The sequence below is a fragment of the Dendropsophus ebraccatus genome, chromosome 1 (genome assembly GCF_027789765.1).
Source record: "Dendropsophus ebraccatus isolate aDenEbr1 chromosome 1, aDenEbr1.pat, whole genome shotgun sequence".
Classification (NCBI taxonomy): Eukaryota; Metazoa; Chordata; class Amphibia; order Anura; family Hylidae; genus Dendropsophus; species Dendropsophus ebraccatus.
Window position 1 is genome coordinate 182843369 of NC_091454.1, and position 22003 is coordinate 182865371.

A 22003-nucleotide genomic window follows, 5' to 3' on the forward strand; every position below is an offset into this window, starting at 1 on the left:
CATTTTTTACCCTAACCAAGGCTACAGGCGCATTTCAAAAGACATTGCCAGGAAGGACTTGCTCTCATAAAACAGATGGGTTGTTGGATGCAGTATCGCTTTAAGCTAGTAGGGGGTTTAATGACCTTTTACCCATTGGTCTAGTGTAGTGTAGAAGTGTAAATAATGCATTTAGTGTATGAAAAGAAAAAAAGAAAAATTGGAGAGGGCATAAAAACCATAAAAACTTTAATCTTTATTAAAATCTTCTTAAAAATGCCATTGCAGGACGAGCATAGCAGGAACACCAGACCTCCCTAATCAACGTTGCAGTGTGACAGCTGTTTCACGTAACAAGGGTACGCTTCTACAGTTAAAGTTCTCCTTTAACTTCTGCATTCCTAGCAGTATAGGGTATTATAAGATTTTGTGCATCTTTTCCTGGTTGTCTAAGGTAGATAAGGTGTTAATGCCAGGTGTCCAGCAGTGATTTATTACTCCCTAGACTCCAGCAATGTCAGCTATATCCAGCCTCATTAAAGGGGTACTCCTTATTAAAGGTTCCCCATAGAAAACCTCTCCTGCTCTGGACAGTTCCTCACATGGACAGAGGTGGCAGTAGAGAGAACCATGTCAGACTGGAAAGAGTACACCGCTTCCTGCAGGGCATACAGCAGCTGATAAGTACTGGAAAACTTGAGGTTTTGTTTTTTTTAAATCAAAGTAAATTACAAAGCTATGGGGGAGATTTATCGAACATGTGTAAAGTAGAGTTGTCTTAGTTGCCCCTAGCAACTAATCAGATTCCACCTTCCATTTCTCAAAGAACCTGTGAGGAATGAAAGTTGGAATCTGATTGGTTGCTAGGGGCAACTGAGCCAGTTTCACTTTACACCATGTTTGATAAATCTCCCCCAATGTGCTAATGTATAGTTGTCAACATTTTACATTTTAGGGACACCAACATAGTTTATTAGAGTGTGACTTGTCAAGTGTTGAGGTTTGCTAGAGTATAATATTTTTTTCTGAACTTCCCTTTACTGTATATTGTCCTCACTTTTAGGACTTTACAGTGAGGACAGTATAGAGGCTGGGACCAAAGTTACAGTTTGTGATTCCCAGCTGTCACCCCCATAACACACCAGCTGCAGTGTGCCACTCTATATGCAAACCTTTTGATGGCAAAATATCACATATGTGGCACGGGGTGCTTGGATGGCAACCGCAAGTGGGCTCTGGTATTTTCACTGGGGCACTTCTCACAGTGGCCAGGAGAGGCGTTACCCACCCAGGCACACTGGCACTAGGCTATGTGAAGAGGAGCACAACATGTGGGGGCAGGTGCGATGGAGAAAAATGAGCACAGAGTTCAGCAGTGAAACAGGGAATAACTTTTACTTAATATCTTCAGTGCAAAGTACAGAGTAAACAATGTGCTAGGTGCAAGTACAGGTGTAGATTATGCTTGATATGGTAAAAGAGGAACTACTTAGCTTGAGATAGGTTCAGGGACTGTCCTGGGAACCTTGCCTAAATAGTACAGTACTCTGCCGAGATAGTGTGAAGCATGACTTAGCGTTGCAGAAGAAATACTCATATTCACGGTTAGAAGAAGTGAACTGCATACAAGACCACCTTTTGCCAAACGAGTGCAGAGACTATCAGGTTTGGTAGCATGAGTGTCAGGCTTGAACTACTGGGCAAAGCTAACTACCCAAGAAGGTTGAGCAGGTACCAGTGGAATACTTCGTCTTGTGATCTTTGCTCTACTGAGGATCGATCCTTGACTGTAGATTGTCCTGACTGTTTAGAAGGATCCTAGGCGTAGGCAAGGTAAACCCAGGTGACAGTTACCCCACCTTTGGGTTTAGCACTGCATCTTAGCTTGAAAGTCTTTCATAAAGAATCTGTGGCTGCGATTCCTGACAAGGGCTCTGGCTCTATATACTGCAGAAGGAACTCTCTGTCTGTGTCTTGCTCTCTCCCCCATTCACTAAAGAAGACCACAGCTAACCCTTTTTCTTCAGCTGTGCCTAACAAACAGGGGTAAGTAAGACAGCAAGTGGTAATAGGCTCTATGCACACGGAGCAAAAGTGGCGGAACTCCGCGGCGGAATGCCGCCAGCCTTCCTGTCATAATGACAGTCTATGGGAGGCTCGCGCGCCTCCTCTCTCAGCGCCGCTCCCCGCTGAAGAATGGACATGTTTATTCTTCAGCGCGGAGAGAGGAGGCGTGCAAGCCTCCCATAGACTGTCATTATGACAGGAAGGCTGGCGGAATTCCACCACTTTTGCTTCATGTGCACGGAGCCAGTGTGGAAAGGCAGCCATCATCCCAGGGTGTGACACCTGATAGAGATACTTTTTGACAGGTGATAGACAAGAAGTAGTGGCACACCTGTAATGGGATGCTACATGTATGTAAATGGACAACCACAAATATACAGTAGCGCTGAGTTTGTAGCTTATCATATCTCTGTGGGATGGTTATCTGAGGTTTTACATAGGACTGCAGGTAAACTGAATTTAATACAGAATAATTGTAATACACACAGTAATAGTTGTAATTGTCTTTCATTTGTGTGCCATCAATATATTAAAGTAATACTGTTACCCCCTTGCTCTATGTGCAGTTCTCCTCCCAATCCACAAGCTTAGATGCTGCACATTAGATATATACCTGTATAACACTTGTCTGTGTCTTCTTTCCCCTATGAAATTGCTTCACTTCATTGGTGCACAGTGTCACCTAGGGCGGGCTTCACAGGAGTTGAGCCCTCTCCCCAGCAGAATCTGTCAGCTCTGTAGAATGCTTAAAGCGGCAGACATGGACAGAGAGCTGTTGTCCCCATATACCATAGACTTTTGACCACAGAACCCACCAATCTAAAGCCCCACAGGACAACTGAGAGGAGCAAACGAGCGCTATTAGCTGCTGTATGAGTCGTCCGCACCTGGTGTGCGGACTCCTCTTGGAATTCCTCGCTTAATTCCATTGTGTGCACATACCCTAAGGCCGAGTTCACACTGAGCAAAACTAGTGGAATTCTGTTACATGGAGCGATGGCCCAGCAGAACATCGCTATCATGTCATTTTAATAGGTCATCTTTAAATGAGAAATGGGGCAAAATTTACCTGCAAATTTACAGCTTCCACAATGAATCTGCAACAAAACCCATATGTTAGGGCCTTATTACATGGGACGATTATCGTTCGAAAAATCGCTAGATCGTTCGGATTTAAACGATAATCGTTTAGTGTAATAGCAGACTACGATTAAACGACCAACGAGAAATCGTTAGTCGTTTGATAGAATTTAGACCTATTTTTTATCGTTGATCATTCGCAAATCGTTCGCATGGAATAAGACGTTGCATTCACAGTAGCGACAAACGTAATAGCGACGTCAAGACGACCGCAAGAACGATCATATGTAATGATCATTGTTCTGTGTAACTGGGTGAACGATTTTAGGTCGTTCGCCATAGCGGTCGTTTAAGATCGGTAATTTTTAATAGTAATAGTGTAATATTACCCTTACTCATGCAATTTTTGTGCAATGACCCTAATGGGGTGTATTTAGCCCAAGTGTCCAGGGCAGCGCAAGGTGTTAATATGATCCTGGGTATAGCCATTTCTCTGAAGGGTCCCAGGAGCCAGGCTGCGTGTTGTATACGTGCTGTAATGGCTAATAGTAGAGATAAGTAAATTTACAGTAATAAGAAAGCGAAGCAATAACAATTACTCATGTCTAGCTAACAGCATCTCCACACTTGTTTCCCGAGCACACGCAGGGAGCTGCGGGGGAGCGGGGGGGGGGGGGGGGCAGCCCATAGAAGATAGCGGTAGTCTGCAGCCACTGCTCCTATTACACGGAGCAACGGCAGTATATCGCTGCTTTCTAGATCGTTGATTTTTCAGCATGGACGATGTCGGCTGAACATTGTCTTCTATTATACGAGATGATTATCAGCGGCTGATAATGACTTTGTGTAATAGGGCCTTAAGTGGTCGACAATGAGAGAGAGAGAGGTGAAAGCAGCAGATCTGAATGATTTGCATGCTAAAATTCAACCAGCGTGGTAGAACATTCAGAGAACCATTATACCATTATAAGGGGTTATACATGTAAAAGCATTAAAGGAACAAAGGGGACTGAACTCACCTCATCGACTCCACACTGATCGCCCATTCAGGCTTTGGTCAGCAACCCAGTCTTCCTTCTGGAGCAGACATCACGGGGGCAGCCAGCAGTGTCAGAAGTCTTTGGCCACTGGCATCATGTCTTCCACATGACACCTGCTCCAGAAGGAGGGTGGGTAGCAACCCCACCCATTTGGTAAATAATTCCCACCTGATTAGATAGATGCCTCCAGTAGATAAATAACCCAATTAGGTTAATGTTCCCAGTAGGTAGCACGTAGAACCCCTCCCCCTTTAGGTATAAACACCTAGTGGATAGATAATACCGTCTCCCAATTAGGTTAATGTTCCCAGTTGGTAGTAGGTAGAACCCCTCCCCCATTAGGTAGATGCTCCCAGTAGGTATATAACCCCCCATTAGGTAGATCCTTCCAGGATTTAGTTACTTCCCCCATAAGGCAGATGCTCCCAGCAGGTATATAACCCATATTATGTAGATCCTTCCAGGATTTACTTACTTCCCCCATTAGGTAGATGGTAGCTTCAACACCAAAATAATAATTATGAATCTCACTCACCTCCCCTACATTCCAGTGCTGAGGCCAGGCCTTCTTCCTCCAGCATCAAGCCGTCCAAGATTAAATTACGTCACCACATGCAACAGCATCAGAAGCCCTCTGCTTGTGTACAGTACTGGAGTCCTGATAGAATCCTGCTCCTCTACAGACATACCAGAGCATGCTACACATGCTATTCCATACTCTTGTATAATCCTGAGTGGTGATGCCAACATGTAGCTACAGAGGGTAAAATAAGTATTTGATACACTGGCGATTATACGTTCTATCATTTCCTGACCTATTTTCCGGAACAGACACATTTCGTGAAAAATCCTAAAGGGATTCTATGGGTCAGGAAATCTATCCAGAATTTAATTGATTTTCCCTAAAATCTATAGGGAGCCTAACAGGTCTGTGAGAGAATCCTTGCTGGTTGGTAGGAATTCTCCGCTATTTGAAGCAGCAGTGGCACTTGCAGAAGTGCCAAAGTCCATTCAAACAGCTAATTGTGTGGGGTGCTGGAAGTTGGATCCAATCTAACCATCTAAAAGTTATCAGTAATATCACTCTCTTCATATAGGATCAGTCTCTCTGTATATAATTATCTTTATACAGGCTATGTGAATAGACTGATGTGCAGAGAGACTGCTCCTATATGTAGAGACTGATGAGGAGAATGTGACTTTCAGCCAGTCTGTATCTTGCAGGGCATATCAGGTCAGATCCACTGTAGGCAAGTTTATAGCCCCTTCCGCCATAAAAAAAATAAAACTGATACTTTGGTTCAAAAGAGAAGTTACCCTTTAAGTTTCTTATTGAACTTTTTGAGAAGATGCTCCGAAGTGTACATACAGATTTTTAACCAGTATTTTTATTATTATATTTTTAATTTTACTTTTTTTTTTCACTTTTGTACAGCAAAGGTTATATAGATTTGTAATTTACTTCTATTTAAAAATCTAAAGTCTTTCTATACTTATCAGCTGCTGTATGCCCTGCAGGAAATGTTGTTGTCTTTTTAGTCTGATACAGTGCTCTCTGCTGAAATCTCTGTCAGGAACTGTCCAGAGAATAAGAGGTTTTCTATGGGGCGTTGCTGCTGCTCTGGACGGTTCCTGACCCGGAAAGAGGTGGTAGCAGAGAACACTGTGTCAGGCTGAATAGAAAACATTTCCTGCAGGACATACAGCAGCTCATAAGTATGGGGAAACTTGAGATTTTTAAACAGAAGTAAATTACAAATCTAAAGGAGTTTTCTGGAGAATTATCTTTATCTGTAAGGATGCTTAAATAATTCTCTGCCTCACCCCTTTAAAATCACACTACTACTGTATCCTGCAGCTTAGCTATGCCGTCTCATATAAGCCCTGCCTTTTACCATATGTGCCACTACCCTCTGCTTAAATATCTTCATGTCAAGGCCTCTCCCAGGTTGACATCTCTGCAGTGCCTATGGGTCCCGTGTGTGCTCGCATTTGAGCAATTATCTGATCATGTAAATACAGCTAAATATTAAGCCATGAGTGACAAAATCGGTCATTGTGGTCTTTCTCATGTTCTCAAATCATTGCTGGTCACTCGCTGATGTTTTGATCACTTAGTCTAAACAGTCTTACTCAGATTCACCCTGCTGTGTGGGTTGGACTTAAGCGATCTTAAGGCAATTGTAAAAATTATTTTTTCAAATGATTTATTTCTTTGTCTAAATGCTGATCGGTGTAAAAAACAAATTGCCGCTTAAAAATTGCTAAAGGATGGACTGAACGATTTATTGCTCTGTGGATAAGGACCATTAGGGACTGGCTGTGAGGGTTTGCCTGATCTAAATTCCTTTTGCATAAACACCATTTTCTTCTATATGCTCAGTGCCATAGTGGTACGGATATCTGGTGGTAGATACATGGTTTCATTGGTACCCTTGTGCCCTCTCTAGTAAAATAACTTATGGCAGTCATGCGTCAGCCCCACCACCAGATATCACTGTGCATTATTCAATGATTGCAATACAAAAAGTTTATATATGTACACTATATACCAAGCACATGCACATATATAAAAGCGACAGACAAAAGTATTACTGAACAGTCACACAAAAACACAGAAAGAGCTGACCAATTTTGTCCTTTTTATTACTGAACAGTCCCTTTTTAAAGCCCCTATTACACGGGGCAACTAGAGGAGTTTGCTCCTCGTTCAATGCTTGCTGCTGCTGCTATTGCATGCAGTGGCAGCGAGCAGGTAAGGCCGCAGGGAGGGGCTGCCAGGATGATCGCTAGATCATCCGGGCAGCCCATAGTAGATAGCAGTGGTCTGCTGCTGCTGCTCCTATTCCACAGAGCGACAACAGCAGATCGTTGCTATATGAGTCATTTGTCTTTTAACATGTTGAAAGACAAACAACTGCAACGATCAGCCGACATCGTTCATATCAGCTGATCGTTGCCTTCTATTACACAGAACGATTATCGGCCACATACGCCCGATAACCGTTCCGTGTAATAGGGCCTTAAAGATAGAGTAACAGATAACTATTAGCAAAGCATTCCTTATTCTTATCATACCTATCTACCCTGAAATGTACAACTTTTGTCTTAAAACATCTTCCAAACTAGAAAATAGAGCACTCATGAGAACTCATGCAAGTTGAACGCAGCCCTACAAAGTCTAGAAAAACATGGATACAGCCTATGGCCAAGCGATGTTACTAGAGCATGCTCATCTGTACTAGAGGACTAACATCAAAAGTAATTGACACTTGCACGCAGCTACTGGTTGTAGGAGATACCTCATGTATTGTAGTGGTATCACGATTGGCACAAGTCTTGGATGCAGTTGAGAAAACAATATTTTTGTATATATCTAATATACAAAATATAAAATACAAAATATATCTAAGACTTGCTTTGTGGTGGACCTCCATGCTTACTGGTATCTAGTTATTAGATGTGATGCTTTCCATAACCAAGAAGTGAAAGTAGATAATCTTGGGATCAGATAATTATTCCCTATCCCCTTAAAGGAGGTATTCCAGCCATGAACATGTATAACCTACTATTAGCATAAGTAATAAATGTTCGATCATTGGGGCCCTAGCTAATTTGACCCCAACTAACATGGAGTGTTTGCTGGTAAACACTCCATGTTTGGAGAAAGATGAACAAGAGCAAGCAGATGATTTTGTACCGCCTAGTTTGATGAAGTGTCAATACACATGCTAGGCTATTATTAAGAGGAACCATGGTTTTAGTCTGGGAATCACTTGCTCTGCCTAATAGGCATACAGACAAGTTCTCCTGTCTTTGTATCAGTAGTTGAAATGCTAAAGTGCTGTATACACATTACTTAAAGGTACTGTAGGCATCAGGTCGGAGGTGCTGTTTTATGTAGTCATGGCTCTGTGGTTTCAGTCATGCTGCACATTTCATCTGTGAGGCCACCGAGAAGGTATGCCAATATAATGCCCAGGTGTGGGCCAGTCCTAGTCCTCGATAGGCTTTTTGTCAAGGACTAGTGACCGTCCCAATGCCTACTTAGAAGTAATCTGCATACAGCACCAGCAGTTTTCAAAATTTATGTATTGGGCACTTAAATGTTTCAGCTACCACCAGAAAGAAGGTAGGAGATTACGTCTGCACGCCTGCATTACAAGTGCTTTATAGATGGCGACTGGTTTCCTTTAAGGAATGCGTGGTGTCAATGACTATTCCACAAAGCGATTTTTCGACAATTAGCGATAAACGATCTCAAACAACCAATATGTCGAATGAAATGTGGTCTTGCAGTCGTCCTGTTGAACGACGTCTTATTACACCTATCGATGCGCAAACGATTTGCAGACAACCAACGATAAAAATAAGCCTCAATTTTATCAAACGACCAACAATTTTTGTTGGCCGTTTAATCGTTGTCTGTTTTTACACGAAACAATTATTGTTCAATTGCAAACGATCTAACAATTTATTAAATGATAATGGTCCCATGGAATAGGATTTATGAGACTCATATAGTAGAGATGTCCAGTCCATTTTACCAGAGCTCATTGACATATGAAAGCTTAGCTGTGAAACCATAAGACGGCTTGATAAATCTCCCTTGATGATTTAATAACCCATTTTATTACAATAATGTTACAAAACAAAACTTTGTGCTTTCACCTTTATAAAACTTTACCAAATGTATTTGCTCTTTGGTTTGTACTGGAAACTCTCTGATGAATGATATACTTTATGTGCTTCATGGATTATCCAGGGATTATGTTCTTTAGGAAATAGACATCTTCAGTAATGATAAGGACACTTACTTGGCTCCTGCTCCTACCTCGGTATATAACAAATCTACGCTGTCTATATCTTGTAGACCCCACTGGTCTTATGACCTTGAGGTTGTAGTCAGCGATCTCTCCAGTGTCGCCCATGTTAGGTGTATTACTGACCAGATTAACAGGAATCTTGTCAAACCTGGACAGCAGCCAGTAGTCCTGAGCCTGATCTGTTTAATCCTGATACCCACGTGGCTTCTATCCTTCTTCTTACTGCCAGTATTTCTATGATTTGACAGCCACAGATTGTTAGGATGACAGCCCTTATGTGCAGCATGTGGTAGAAGGAAAAGATATAAGAGACATGCAAAACAGGTTCTAGTTACATCATACCTCTCATGGATGGGATTGGGAAAAACATACTTTGACTTTGGGGTTAAATGTTTTATCTTTGTTATATTTGCCCGCAAGTTAGGCAATTTAAGCATTAAATTGTGTCCATTGAAGTGAATGGTCTGTCTGTATGATACATGGGGTAGTCCGGTCCTCCAGTGAGAAATGCTTTTATAGTTTATAGTCGGTCTTGTTTAGTTCTCTGAAGAGAATTGACGTTATTGCAAATATATGAAAGCGGTATATATATGGTATATTTTATTGCATGCCTCTAGATATCCTTATGTTTGAATACTGCTGCTGTAAAGGTTTGAGGAGTGGCATGTTCTACATAACTATGCTGTATCAATTATATTCTGATCTGCTGTAACCATCTAAACTCACCTTTAACATGAATTATCACTGACAATTGGTGACTGAATGACCTTTACTAATGACTTAAAGGGATTTATAAAAGGAAATTGCACATGAGCAGAAAATGGGGTATACAGTATACTGTATATATATATATATATCTGTACTCACTCCACAGTGTATGCTTCTGGAAGTGCTGAACAGTGATCATGGGATGCAGCCGGTCCCTTCCCTCAGAGCATGCACAGTATTACCACCGAGGCCAGTGATTGGCTGCAGCAGCTCAATGTACAGGGACGGGGGAGGGGTCGAGTACAGTTTATTTCTTTTTCTCCTGCCCGTATCCAATTTTTAAGTATGTTTGTTTCAAATACTGATGCAAAAGTATAGACCTAGCTGCTTTAGCCTTGCGTATTGCTCCCATTCATATTTTAGCAACATTGTGCGTGGTAAAATAGGATCCGCTGTCTCACCATACCTCCGGTGTTTTGTTTTGTTTTTTCTCATCAAAAGTCACATTGACTTGGTTGTTTTAGAGCCTGCATAGATGCACAATGCTTCTTCTCTAATCAAAGAGCAGTTTGTCAAGACAAATTCAGGATCAGATAACAGGGGTTCTCCCCCCCCCACACACACACTCCTCAACCAAAGATGTTTAGCATTAAAGCCGTTGGATCTTATTTAATGACTAGAGATGAGCGAACCTGGAGCATGCTCGAGTCGATCAGAACCCGAACTTTCGGCATTTGATTAGCGGTGGCTGCTGAAGTTGGATAAAGCCCTAAGGTTATGTGGAAATCATGGATATAGTCATAGGCTGTATCCATGTTTTCCAGACAACCTTAGAGCTTTATCCAAGTTCAGCAGCCCCCGCTAATCAAATGCCGAATGTTCAGGTTCGGATCGACTCGAACCCAGTTCGCTCATCTCTATTAATGACGTCTTATTGCCCCTCTCCCTCCACACGATCAGGGGAGTTGTGAGTTCTCTTTTATAATACTCTACACCACAGTGTCAAACAACTAAAGCTTTGGCTGTCCAGGCTTGATGGGAACTGTAGTTTTGCAACAGCTGGAGGGCCCCGAGTTTGACACCCCTATTCTACACAGTATACTCACCCCCATCCTCTATGCTTGTAAGGCTGGCCACATGTTGTAGTGGCTTGTCGGGCCGCACAGCTCCTCTTTTGGCCTAATCTCTTACCTGTAAGTACATAAATTGCACCCAGCTTCTGCTTACCCCATATCCCAGCCGTGGTTCCCTAGTATGCTAGTTGCTATAATATGCTTTTACCGCAGGTACTACTTTCAGGATTCTCTCCCTTACTCTGCATTGTTCATGTAATATATGTGTGCAACAGGGGCACATACATGTATATTATTAAAAATACACATTATTTGTATGGACTATGTACCTGTTTACCAAAATTGGGACATTTAGGCTTATTTTGTTGATGTCCCTGTTAATAGCCTCTGTGCAATACATATATGTACAGAATGAGTGTGCCAGTGTTGCCTATTACTATAGAAGAGCATTGGGTCGCAGTGAGCGCACTGAAGGCACGGAATGAGTGAACAGTAAGTTACTTTTCTCCTTTGCAGCAAAATTTAAAGACAAGGCTGAAATCATGAACAACATGGCCAAGGCCAAAGTAGAGACAGAGGGGAAAAAAGGCCTGAAAATCAAAGGTGAGAAAAGTAGGCTGTGACACTGTTCATCTTCCTGACAATGGACTGATCAGGGCCTGGCTGTATACCTTCAGCCCAGTAGTAGTGTGATTCTACCAGCCGTTCAGTATAGGTATGCTTATAGAGATATCCCAAATCTTTAAAGCAGCAGTATTAGATGCCCTCATCTCCAATGCTAGCCAAGATGGTACTGTGTAAGTGTTGGATTTCTTATTAGGGGCCTGGTCTAGCTTGCTGCTTTTAGTGCCTTTGCAGCGATTGACCAATAGTGTTTGGTTTTCTCCACCCATATCTCATAGAAGAGCCATTTGTTAATATAAGTGTGTAGTAATAAATTTATCTTGGTTTTCTGTTAAAGCTTTAGGGAAGATTGGTCAATGAAATGCCTGTTGGAATGGATATGTGTGTCTTATCCTCCGTCTCTGTAACATACTATAGAAGGAATCCCTCTTCGAGGCACCTTCGGAGGTTGGGTATATTCAGCATGGTTTGTTTTGCTTGGGTCTTATAGTAGGATAAAGAGGATTTTCTAAAACCAGTGAATGGGTAAGCTTTATTGCTTACTATAAGTGGCATAAAAGCACGGTAATATGGTCTTGTACATGGAGAATTCGCTATAGCTTACCCAAACTGTGCAGAAGATACCTATAGGCTACATGTCATGGAAGGAGCAACTTCATAAACAGATATTAAAAGGCTGCAACCTATCAGTTCTCGATTTCAATGACATCACTGAGGCTTTATGTGTTTTCTTGCTAATATTGCTGGGTCATTGATTTGCATTGATAGCTGAACTTAGAAAAAATGGCTGCTTAAAGGGCATGTCTTATTGTGTCCCACATTCCCTCTTTTTTCCCTGCTTGGCTTGCATCATACAACCACTGGCACTAAAGGCAATGCCGACCGTTCATGTGAGGAAGATGATACAGAACAGTGATAGACATATATAGATATATATAGTTTCTCACCATCACGACTGATGGAGCAAAGGGCAAAACATGCGTGGTTCTGTGCTAGATTTAGTGTAGAGAATTAAATATAGATAATTCAGCTTTAGCCAGTAGTAAACCCATTGTTCCAGCATTGGCATTGTGGTTTAACAATTTTTACTTTTCTGCAGATGAAAAGGATGATGGAGGAGAGGTTGCCAACACAGTGAATGTCCAGGTGACTCCCCCGACTGGGTCTGAGCCCTCTAAGGATGCAGAGGATGAAGGAGGAGAAAAGGATGACACTCAGGTAATGGTGTTCATATTACCAGTTAACTCTCCACATCTTTCAAAGACACGTATGTCCAGATAACACACATAGCTGGTGATCCATGACCATTCCAAAACAGATGCATCCCATCCCATCTAGCGCCCTATAGGCTGACATAGTGCTAGATACATGGACCATCTGCCATACTGTGTGGTTAGTGTGGGGTGGTTGAGCCAAATTAAATGAAAACACTGCATTACATATATATTTTTTTTATTTTAGTGCAACCACATGACAAGAACACTAGAACGCTGGACAAACTCAAACCTGTCCTAAAATTACAGCGTGTAAAATATCAGCTCCATTTGGGAGAATGTAGTCCAGTTTTCAAAATAAATGTCTACCAGTTTAATAGGAAACTATTAGCAGCTGTCCTGCTGAATTAAAGGGGCATTCTGAGATAATGTATACCCTATCCACTGATAGGATCCCCCTTTGATCTCCAGAATGGGGTCCAGACTTTTTTGTTTTAAACACAATAGTGACTTGCACATGTGTCCTTCCACGCCATTCATTGACTGAAGCTGTAATAAAATGGCATAAAATACACCATGAAAAAATTTTCCACTTTTTCGTTCTATGTTTTACCTTGTATAATAAGTGTTGTACATGACCCCGAAGATGGCACAAATCCAAACTCTCCTTCGCCTGCTTTATGCTGTGGGAAATCTCCCAATGCATTCAACAAACATAACTATAGACCCTGGTGGCCTTGTCGGCTGATCATTGGCTTTCAACTTGTTGAAAGAGCAATGATGCAGATAGCAACTATCTGCTGCCATCGTTCCTTGCAATAGGAGTTGTGGCAGCAGACTGCCACTATCTCCTATGGCCTATGATCTAAAGATTGTCCGGAAAGCCACCCTCGCACTTACCCGCTCGTTTTCAGCGCGTGTAATAACACTGGCAGCGAACGGGGAGCGAGAAGAAAGCAAATGCTTACCTGACAGATTGCATTCGCTTGCTCCCTCTTATCGCCCCATGTAATAGGGGCTTTAGTTTGGATTCCCAGGGATCAGACACTTATTCCCTATATAGGAAATATACCCCTTTAAATGTAAAGCTCAGAAGTTGCAAAATAATCACATCAGTTTAGACCTAAGAAAAATTATACAGACCTCTGGCCTCATAGTTTAAATGGTTGAAGCTACTCTCAAAAATGTAAACTATTTTTACAGTTCTTTTTTGTAGACTGGGCCCCAAAACTGGAGTGCAATTTAAAGGTGAGATAAATAGGGAATATATTTTACTCTTCTTGTCTACAGGGAAGGCAACACTACTGATTTGTGATAATCCCCTGCTGTTTTATAGGGATCTTTTTATGATAAAACAGCAATTTATAAAGGATAAAGGATAATTTGTCATCCCAGAACACCTAAGTATTGTATTTCACACATTAGCTGCTAGCTTCTGTCTACTAAATGTTATTAGTCTTTGTGTATATAGCAAAGACTCCTACTGGGGAAATAAGACATAGTGAATTAAAGTATCAACGCCTGAGAATATTACTGTAGTAGGGAACCAGAAATTATTGCATCACAAGACGCCTCCAGGAATGTTTAATTTTAATCACATTTTAATTAGTAGGTTCATATATCGTGGCTAGAGGGGGCGCTATGGCATATTCCTTGCTTGCTTGGAACTGGGGGGCTGCAAACAAGGTACCTTGCCCTGGATATGGTGTTTTCATAAAACCTTTCCCTGGTGAAACAAAACCTAACTATTGCCTTGTTAACTAACTACAGCATATCTGCTCGGATAAAAGGGGCTATTTTCCTCCAGAGACAGCATTGCTCTTGTCTCCAGTTTGGGTGCAGGTTTTGCAGCTCAGTTGCATTAAAGTGAATGGAGGTTAATTGCAAACCACACCTGAACTGGAGACAAGAGTCCTGAAGTCTGGAAGAAAGTGACGTGTTTATAGCGCTGTGATAAAAAGTAATATTGTATAGTGTAAATAGACAAGGTGGAGCGATAGGTTAAATACAAATAAGCATCTATCCATGACTGTTTAGGTAAATACTTGTATTCCTCATTCAAGGAAACCTCTCATCATACTGCAGTCATGAGACAGTCCCTGCCAGCTTCTCCATGCCCCTCCAGCCTTGACTGATAGATAGATTGCTTCCTATTTGGGTATAGAGAGAAAAATCCATCAAGGTCTGTGGGACAGACAAAAACTACCAGAGACCATGCATGGTTTAGATAGCATAAAGGTGATGAAAAGGGCCGTATTACACGTGCCGATCACCAATATAAATGACCGTAAATCTGCCCGATCGATACTCGTTCATTGAGCCTATTGCATGGCTTGAGTATCATGCAGCAAGGGTTGCATGGACATCCTTAGCGATATCTGTGCAGCCCTTGTCTTTGGCCCAAAATAATATATACATACATCTCCACGCTCCCCAAGGCTTCTACAAGCTCCCTGTATCTTTCTGACTTCTGCCCGCAGTCGCCGTGAGCACTGCAGAGTCGGTCTCTGAAGTGACAGGCCGCTCAGCCCTGTCCAGTCTTAGCCAGTGACTGGCTAAGTGGCCTGTCACTTCAGAGGCCGGCTCTGAAGTTCCAGCGGCAGCTGTAGGCAGAAGCCAGGTAGATACTGGAGAGCGTGGACAGGAATGTATGAACTTTATTATTTTCCTTACAGAGCCATCAGCCCTTGGCCGTGCATCGTTACGGCCAATGATTTTTTAGGCAGGACTAAAAGACATGATCAGCCGAAGGTCATTGTCATAGGCTGATAATTGTCTTTATTACATGGAGCAATAATCTGCTGAATTGTCATGATTATTGTTCCTTGTAATAGAGCCCTTATTTCACCTAGAGAAGTAGAAGTAAATCAACCACTGGGTATTGCCATTTTGCTTGTAACTAGTTTGTGTCCCTACACAACTGTGTGTCTGAGACTGTTAGCACTCCTACATTGACAAGCAGAATGGTAATACCCTGTTGTCAATTTATTCATACATTATCAGAAATAATAGAGGAATGGCACAATGCAAAGTTCTAAGAAGTCAGGCATGCATAATAAAAGAAACTTTGTGCTCCTGTACTCATCTGAAAACTTGTGGATACACTTTGCCATTGTTCCTCCGATAATCAGCTGTTTAGCAGAGCCGTGGTGCCGGCATAGACAGTAAACGGGAATCCAGCACGGCAAGCTATGACTTCTTATAATATTTTTCACATTCTGAGATGTCTTCTGAAAAATGTAAATGGCTAAATAACCCCTTATGCATACCTTTACATTGTGGGGTTGGTATGAGATCACAGAATTCATCAGTGTAATCTTCTCACTTGTATCAGTCACATACCAAAGCATTGTTTTACTGGATGTCCACTTTACATATACAGTGATACCTTGGTTTAAGAGTTACTTGGATTGGGAGCATTTCGTAAGAAGAGCTCACAGTTTTTCAAAATTGTAACTTGGTTTAAGAGCATTGCTTTGGTTTAAGAGCTCCCTGTACTGGGTGGGAGGGGGAGTGGAAGAGGGGCATGGTCTGCATAGTGGGGTCTACAGCACTGTACTCTGACCCAGGAAGTCTCCCTCACCTTCCAAATCATAGCAGATCCACTTCAGGCTGGGGGTTGCATCAGGGGACAGGACTGTGGATGTAATCTCTTCATAGCTGTAACCCCTCTCTCCCCGGACAGTACTGCATTTATTTGCCCACATCTGCCCTGCTCATTCCTTTCTACAGTCTCTATTAGCCCTTGTGTTTCCCATCCTCTCCATTCATGCTCTAATGTGCCTGCCCTTACACTCAGCTATACACACTGCTGCTGTAATAAGCCTGCCCTTACACTTAGCTATGCACACTGCTACTATAATAAGCCTGCCCTTACACTCAGCTATACACACTGCTGCCGTAATAAGCCTGCCCTTACACTTAGCTATGCACACTGCTACTATAATAAGCCTGCCCTTACACTCAGCTATTCACACTGCTGCTATAATGTGCCTGCCCTTACACTCAGCTATACACACTGCTGCTGTAATAAGCCTGCCCTTACACTCAGCTATTCACACTGCTACTATAATAAGCCTGCCCTTACAATCAGCTATTCACACTGCTGCTATAATGGGCCTGCACTTCAACTGTCTGCATTTCAATTATTTTTTAATGGGAAAATTTGCTTCAGTTTAAGAGTGATTTGCATTACAAACACGGTTTTGGAACGAATTATGAATGATCATAACCCAAGGCACCACTGTATACTCTTTATGACACTGAAATTACTTCTACAGAAAGGAGCAGCTGAAGCAGGCGATGGAGGAGGAGGTGGATCTGGCAGCAGTGGAGAGGATAGTGATGATGAGGATGACAGCGATGATGACGACAGTGACGATGATGAGGACGAGGAGGATGAAGAAGAAGAGGCAGATGAACCTCTGTCTTTGGAGTGGCCTGACACTAAAAGAAAGCAAATAACCTACCTGTTCCTTCTTCCCATTGTGTTTCCTTTATGGCTAACTGTGCCTGATGTTAGGAGTCCAGTAAGTGACTATGAAAACATATTTAAAGAGGTTGTCTCCAGATAGGCCATCAATATCTACCTAGCAGGGGTCTGACTCCCGGCAATTGAGCCACGGCACCCACATACTTGAGCTGCAGTAACCCAGCACAGCTGCTACACTCTGTATGGAGCTGTCTGCTTACAGCTCCATTCACTGTGTATGTGGGCGCAGTGGCTCCAGGGAACAGCTATTTGGTGAGCTGTGTGACCAGTGACCAGCTATTAATAGCCTAGGATCAATGAATCATAGGATCAATGAAAAACTCCCTTTAAGGTCTATTTCTCTTACTAGAAATAGTGTCAGCATTGTACATGGGTTGTGCCTGGTATAGCTATAATATTTGGCTTTGTTCACCTTTATTCCCATCACAATGTCAGAAACCACAATGAAACCAAACTGAGTTGTAAGTCAGTGGGGTCCATTGAGTGGTGGTGGTGGTGGTGGTGTCTGTTATACACCAGATGTTGCTGCATCATGGCGTCCATAAGCCTTGACACAAATGTGAACAGTGATCACAACAATATTACCATCTGCATCTATATACTAACTGTCCCTCATTTCTGATCTCTCTTGCAGAAATCACGAAGGTTTTTTGTCCTGACATTTCTGGGCTCAATAATGTGGATTGCTATATTTTCATACCTCATGGTATGGTGGGCACATCAGGTGAGGCCATAGAATCAAATGCAGTATAATAGGGTTATAGGCTTTATATTATTCCTAGAATCTATTATTTTACTAAGAATGCCAACTGTACACAAGCCTGTTCTATACGCTGAGAATTGGGCTATACGGAGGAGCTATTATAGACCATATTTATGATAAAGGTGGTGAGAAGAGACAGTCCTTGGGGTGGTAAAAGTGTGAGAGTGGCATTCATCCATGGATTTAGGCAGGAGGTACCTGTTCCCTTGGGTGGCATTGCAGACATGGGCATTTGCTCCTACTCTCAGGGCTGACTGGATCTATTCATAATGATATTACAGATTAGATTAGGGGTAAAACACAGATCATTTATTATGGTAAGATGAACTGGAGTATAACATATGCATTATTTCTGCCAGGTAGGGGAAACCATTGGCATTTCAGAAGAGATAATGGGCCTTACCATACTGGCTGCTGGCACCTCAATACCAGATCTCATCACCAGTGTGATCGTGGCAAGGAAGGGACTGGGTGACATGGCTGTTTCTAGCTCTGTGGGAAGCAACATCTTTGATATCACTGTAGGGTGAGTATCTGGAATAACTTAATCTGTCCAGTTCTTATAACAATACACCCAGATGCCTTGTGTTCTTAGTAGAGGTTTATTGAGATGTGACTGAACCCTCTTGAGGTGGGTGATAAAAATAGATTTCACTGTATATGAAGAAATGTCTAAACTAATAAAATATAATAGAAGCAGACTGGGTGGATTGTCATCACACTGTATGAAGGTTACATCTGTGCCCAGGGGCACAGAACAGCTGGAGATGAAGCATCACCTTATGATAGCATGTGAACAGTAGATCCATTTATTAGACATGCATTACAAAGTACAAAAACATCAAATAACTAACTCATTTTGAGCATGAAAAGACCTCAGCCTAAAAGTTATATGTATGATCACTTCCTGGCATCTCACTTCCGGATAGGGTTGTGATACAACCTGACACTTGTCTCCTCACTTGCAGAGGGTAGTTGTATTGTCAGAGCTATGACTATATTGCAGTTATAGTATGCGGATAAAACATGCGTGCATGTTGCCTGATGCTACCACCCCTTTTTGTGCTTCACACAGTAATATTACAAATAATTCTACATGTGTTGCTGCTTTAATACTTCCCTTTCTTACAGACTGGTCCCAATGCTCCCCACTTTTTACAGACTGCTCTTTTACTTTTTCTTAAACAGAGTGCTCTTTATGCCCCATCTCTTAGACTGCAGCCATTGTACTGCTTTTTTTTCTTTTTCCTATGATCGGGTGGAGCATAAACTGCATAAAAAGGAACAGTCTCCCATTGACTTAAATGGTAAATGGGGAACTGTGCAGAAATCATTGGTAGCTTCAGCGAAAACCTACCCCTTCACATGCTGACATGTATACACGTCCTTAGTCTGACCGATGAGATAAACCCACACATTATCTAACAAATTGTCATTGTTTTGTTTGCAGGTTACCTGTCCCCTGGTTCCTGTTCTCAGTATTTAATGGTTTCAGTCCAGTGGCGGTGAGCAGCAATGGCTTGTTTTGCGCAATCGTCCTCCTCTTCCTCATGCTTCTCTTTGTCATATTCTCCATTGCTGCCTGCAAGTGGAAGATGAACAAGTTTCTAGGATTCACTATGTTCACATTGTACTTTGTGTTTGTGATTGTCAGTGTCATGCTGGAGGACAGGATCATTGTGTGCCCCATATCTATATAAAGCACCCACTTAACATAGAGCAGCCACTAAACTGACCTCATCCAATGTTCATACATGTGGTACGCACACTTATAGAGAAAACCTGATCATAAATATATTTTCTTATTCCTATTTTTTATATATACATATTGCTACTTAACCTAGTAAACAGCACTGTACCAACCTAGAGTATGACCTGTGACCTCTGCCTAGAAATCTCTAACCCATCCTTGTACATGGACTAAACATGTGCATTACACTATGTTGCCACCGTTAGAGATGTCTGACAAGCAATATGTGAACCTTGAATAATATTGCAGTTTCTTAAACATATTCAGTAAACTGAAATAAAACCAATCTGATCCCACAGTTCACTGTGTCTGCGCCATTTATAGCAACCAAATGGTAAGGGGTATGTATTACCATGTCATATCTATGATGTCGTATTTGGCCAGGTAAAATCAAAGCAGGAAAAGCAGCCTAGAAAAAAATAAGACATTTGGGGGGTGCATGCCTCTTAGCGAATCTGGCCAGCCGGGTGCCCGACCCTGTGTACCAAATCTACACCTGCTTTCAGCAGATCTGATTTACGTCCCGCCTCCTCCTCACGTCCGCCCGAGCCCCCCCATCAGGCAAGCAGGGGATAGGTCAGGCGTACACCAGGGAGAAGGGGTAAATCTGCACCTTCTCCCTGGCATATGCCTTTGTCACCCTTACTCTCCGAAGCAGTTTTAGGAATACAGGGTAAGGCAAAAGTCTCAGGACTCCCTTTTATTTCAGAAAAAGAGGAAAATGACATATGTGCATACCCCAGCAAGTAATGGGTGATGAAGTCTATCTTTTAGGCTATGTCTGAAGAATGACTGTCCTCTTGAAAAACATCATATTGGATCACGGCTAAGTTTTTCCAATGGGAAGGTGGTTATGAAATAAGAAAATACTTGTCTGCAATATCCCTTGTAGTTGAACAATTATCAACACAGAAGGCTGCAATAACAACCAGGAAAGTCCACTGTAATGCACAGCTATCTGACTTGTTCAACGAGCTGTCGCTGGTGCTGAACACAAAGCTGAAGGTGCTGGATCCAATTGTTTTGATAACCTTTAAAGCGACTCTGTACCCACAATCTGACCCCCCAAACCACTTGTACCTTCGGATAGCTGCTTTTAACCCAAGATCTGTCCTGGGGTTCGTTCGGCAGGTGATGCAGTTATTGTCCTAAAAAACAACTTTTAAACTTGCAGCCCATGCCAAATGGTAGTATCTGTGCCCTAACTTTGCAACGTCCCTCCTCCCCACCCTCTTCATCATTAGGAATGCCACTGGAACATTTTCTCCATGCTGAACACTGCACAGGTGCTTAACGATCCAGCCCATGTTCAGTATTCACACAGCTGACGAATAAGAGACAATCTGCCTGGAGCATTCCTAATGATGAAGAGGGTGGGGAGGTGGTGCAAAGTTAGGGCACAGACACTCCCGTTTGGCACGGGCCGCAAGTTTAAAAGTTGTTTTCTAGGACAATAACTGCATCACCCTCCGAATGGACCCCAGGACAGATCTTGGATTAAAAGCAGCTATCTGACGGTACAAGCGGTTTGGGGGGGGGTCAGATTGTGAACCACGCTTTAGACCACAAGACACATTGCAAATCTTACTGTGGCAATTGACTTTGGAGACAATTCGGGTCTTTGATATGCTACATGACCCATTGGAAAAAACTTGGCTTTGGTCCCATATGGTGCCTTTCAAGATGGTGGCCATGTTCCAGTCATAGCCTAAAAGATATGCCCCCTCACCCATTACTTGCTGGGGTATTCAGATATGTCATTTTCACTTTTGTTTCTGAAATAAAAGGATGCACTGAGACTTTCGACTCTGTATTTTATTGCCAATTGCCACACAACTGTGATTCCCCATTTTACTATTACATGAATTTGTAAACCCGGGTATATGCCACTTTAAAATGAGCATAATACGGGTGAATTTGCACCTATATTAGAGTCACCTTTATTACTCAGATTATCAGCATCATGGGGATCTATGATGATTTATCTTCAGGTGACAAATGGTAGGGCTTGGACTCGTGTCTGTAATAGACTCAAAAATGCACCCATATTACACTCATCTGAAAAGAGTTTGTCCCCCCCCCCTTTTTGCATTCTGACTCCTCTACATAGGTGTAAAGGGTACATTTTTATACCTTTTTTTATATCATACGTCATGGGGCTTGTTCCAGTAAAAAGTGATTGTTTATCATCTGTGAATTGTGCTACCTGGGCGGGGATTCATGGCTGAAGCGCCAGTTAGCCCCGCCCACGCCCCCGTGACAATATCGACTCATAGGCCCTGCTGCCTTAGCGTCCATTGTTATGGGATGACCTAGAGGGCATGGGGACTAGACCTTTAGGCTAGGCGTTATCCAGGATTAGAAAAAAAACCACAGCATCTGTCCTC

The 22003-nt window shown here is 42.3% G+C and overlaps 1 protein-coding gene across 4 annotated transcripts in view; it reads left to right on the forward strand.

Moving 5' to 3' along the window:
* SLC24A1 (solute carrier family 24 member 1) overlaps window positions 1-19903 on the forward strand; it is a 44848-nt gene extending 24945 nt beyond the window's left edge. For 3 of the 4 annotated variants that reach the window (XM_069985727.1, XM_069985736.1, XM_069985719.1), the window contains 6 exons: window positions 11290-11376; window positions 12497-12615; window positions 16892-17140; window positions 17738-17827; window positions 18226-18392; window positions 19317-19903. In XM_069985727.1, the coding sequence (XP_069841828.1) occupies window positions 11290-11376; window positions 12497-12615; window positions 16892-17140; window positions 17738-17827; window positions 18226-18392; window positions 19317-19566 (962 nt within the window). In that variant the 3' untranslated portion in view covers window positions 19567-19903. The remainder of the gene's footprint in view (window positions 1-11289; window positions 11377-12496; window positions 12616-16891; window positions 17141-17737; window positions 17828-18225; window positions 18393-19316) is intronic. The other variant, XM_069985744.1, reaches the window with a different exon arrangement.
* Window positions 19904-22003: the final 2100 nt, after the last annotated feature.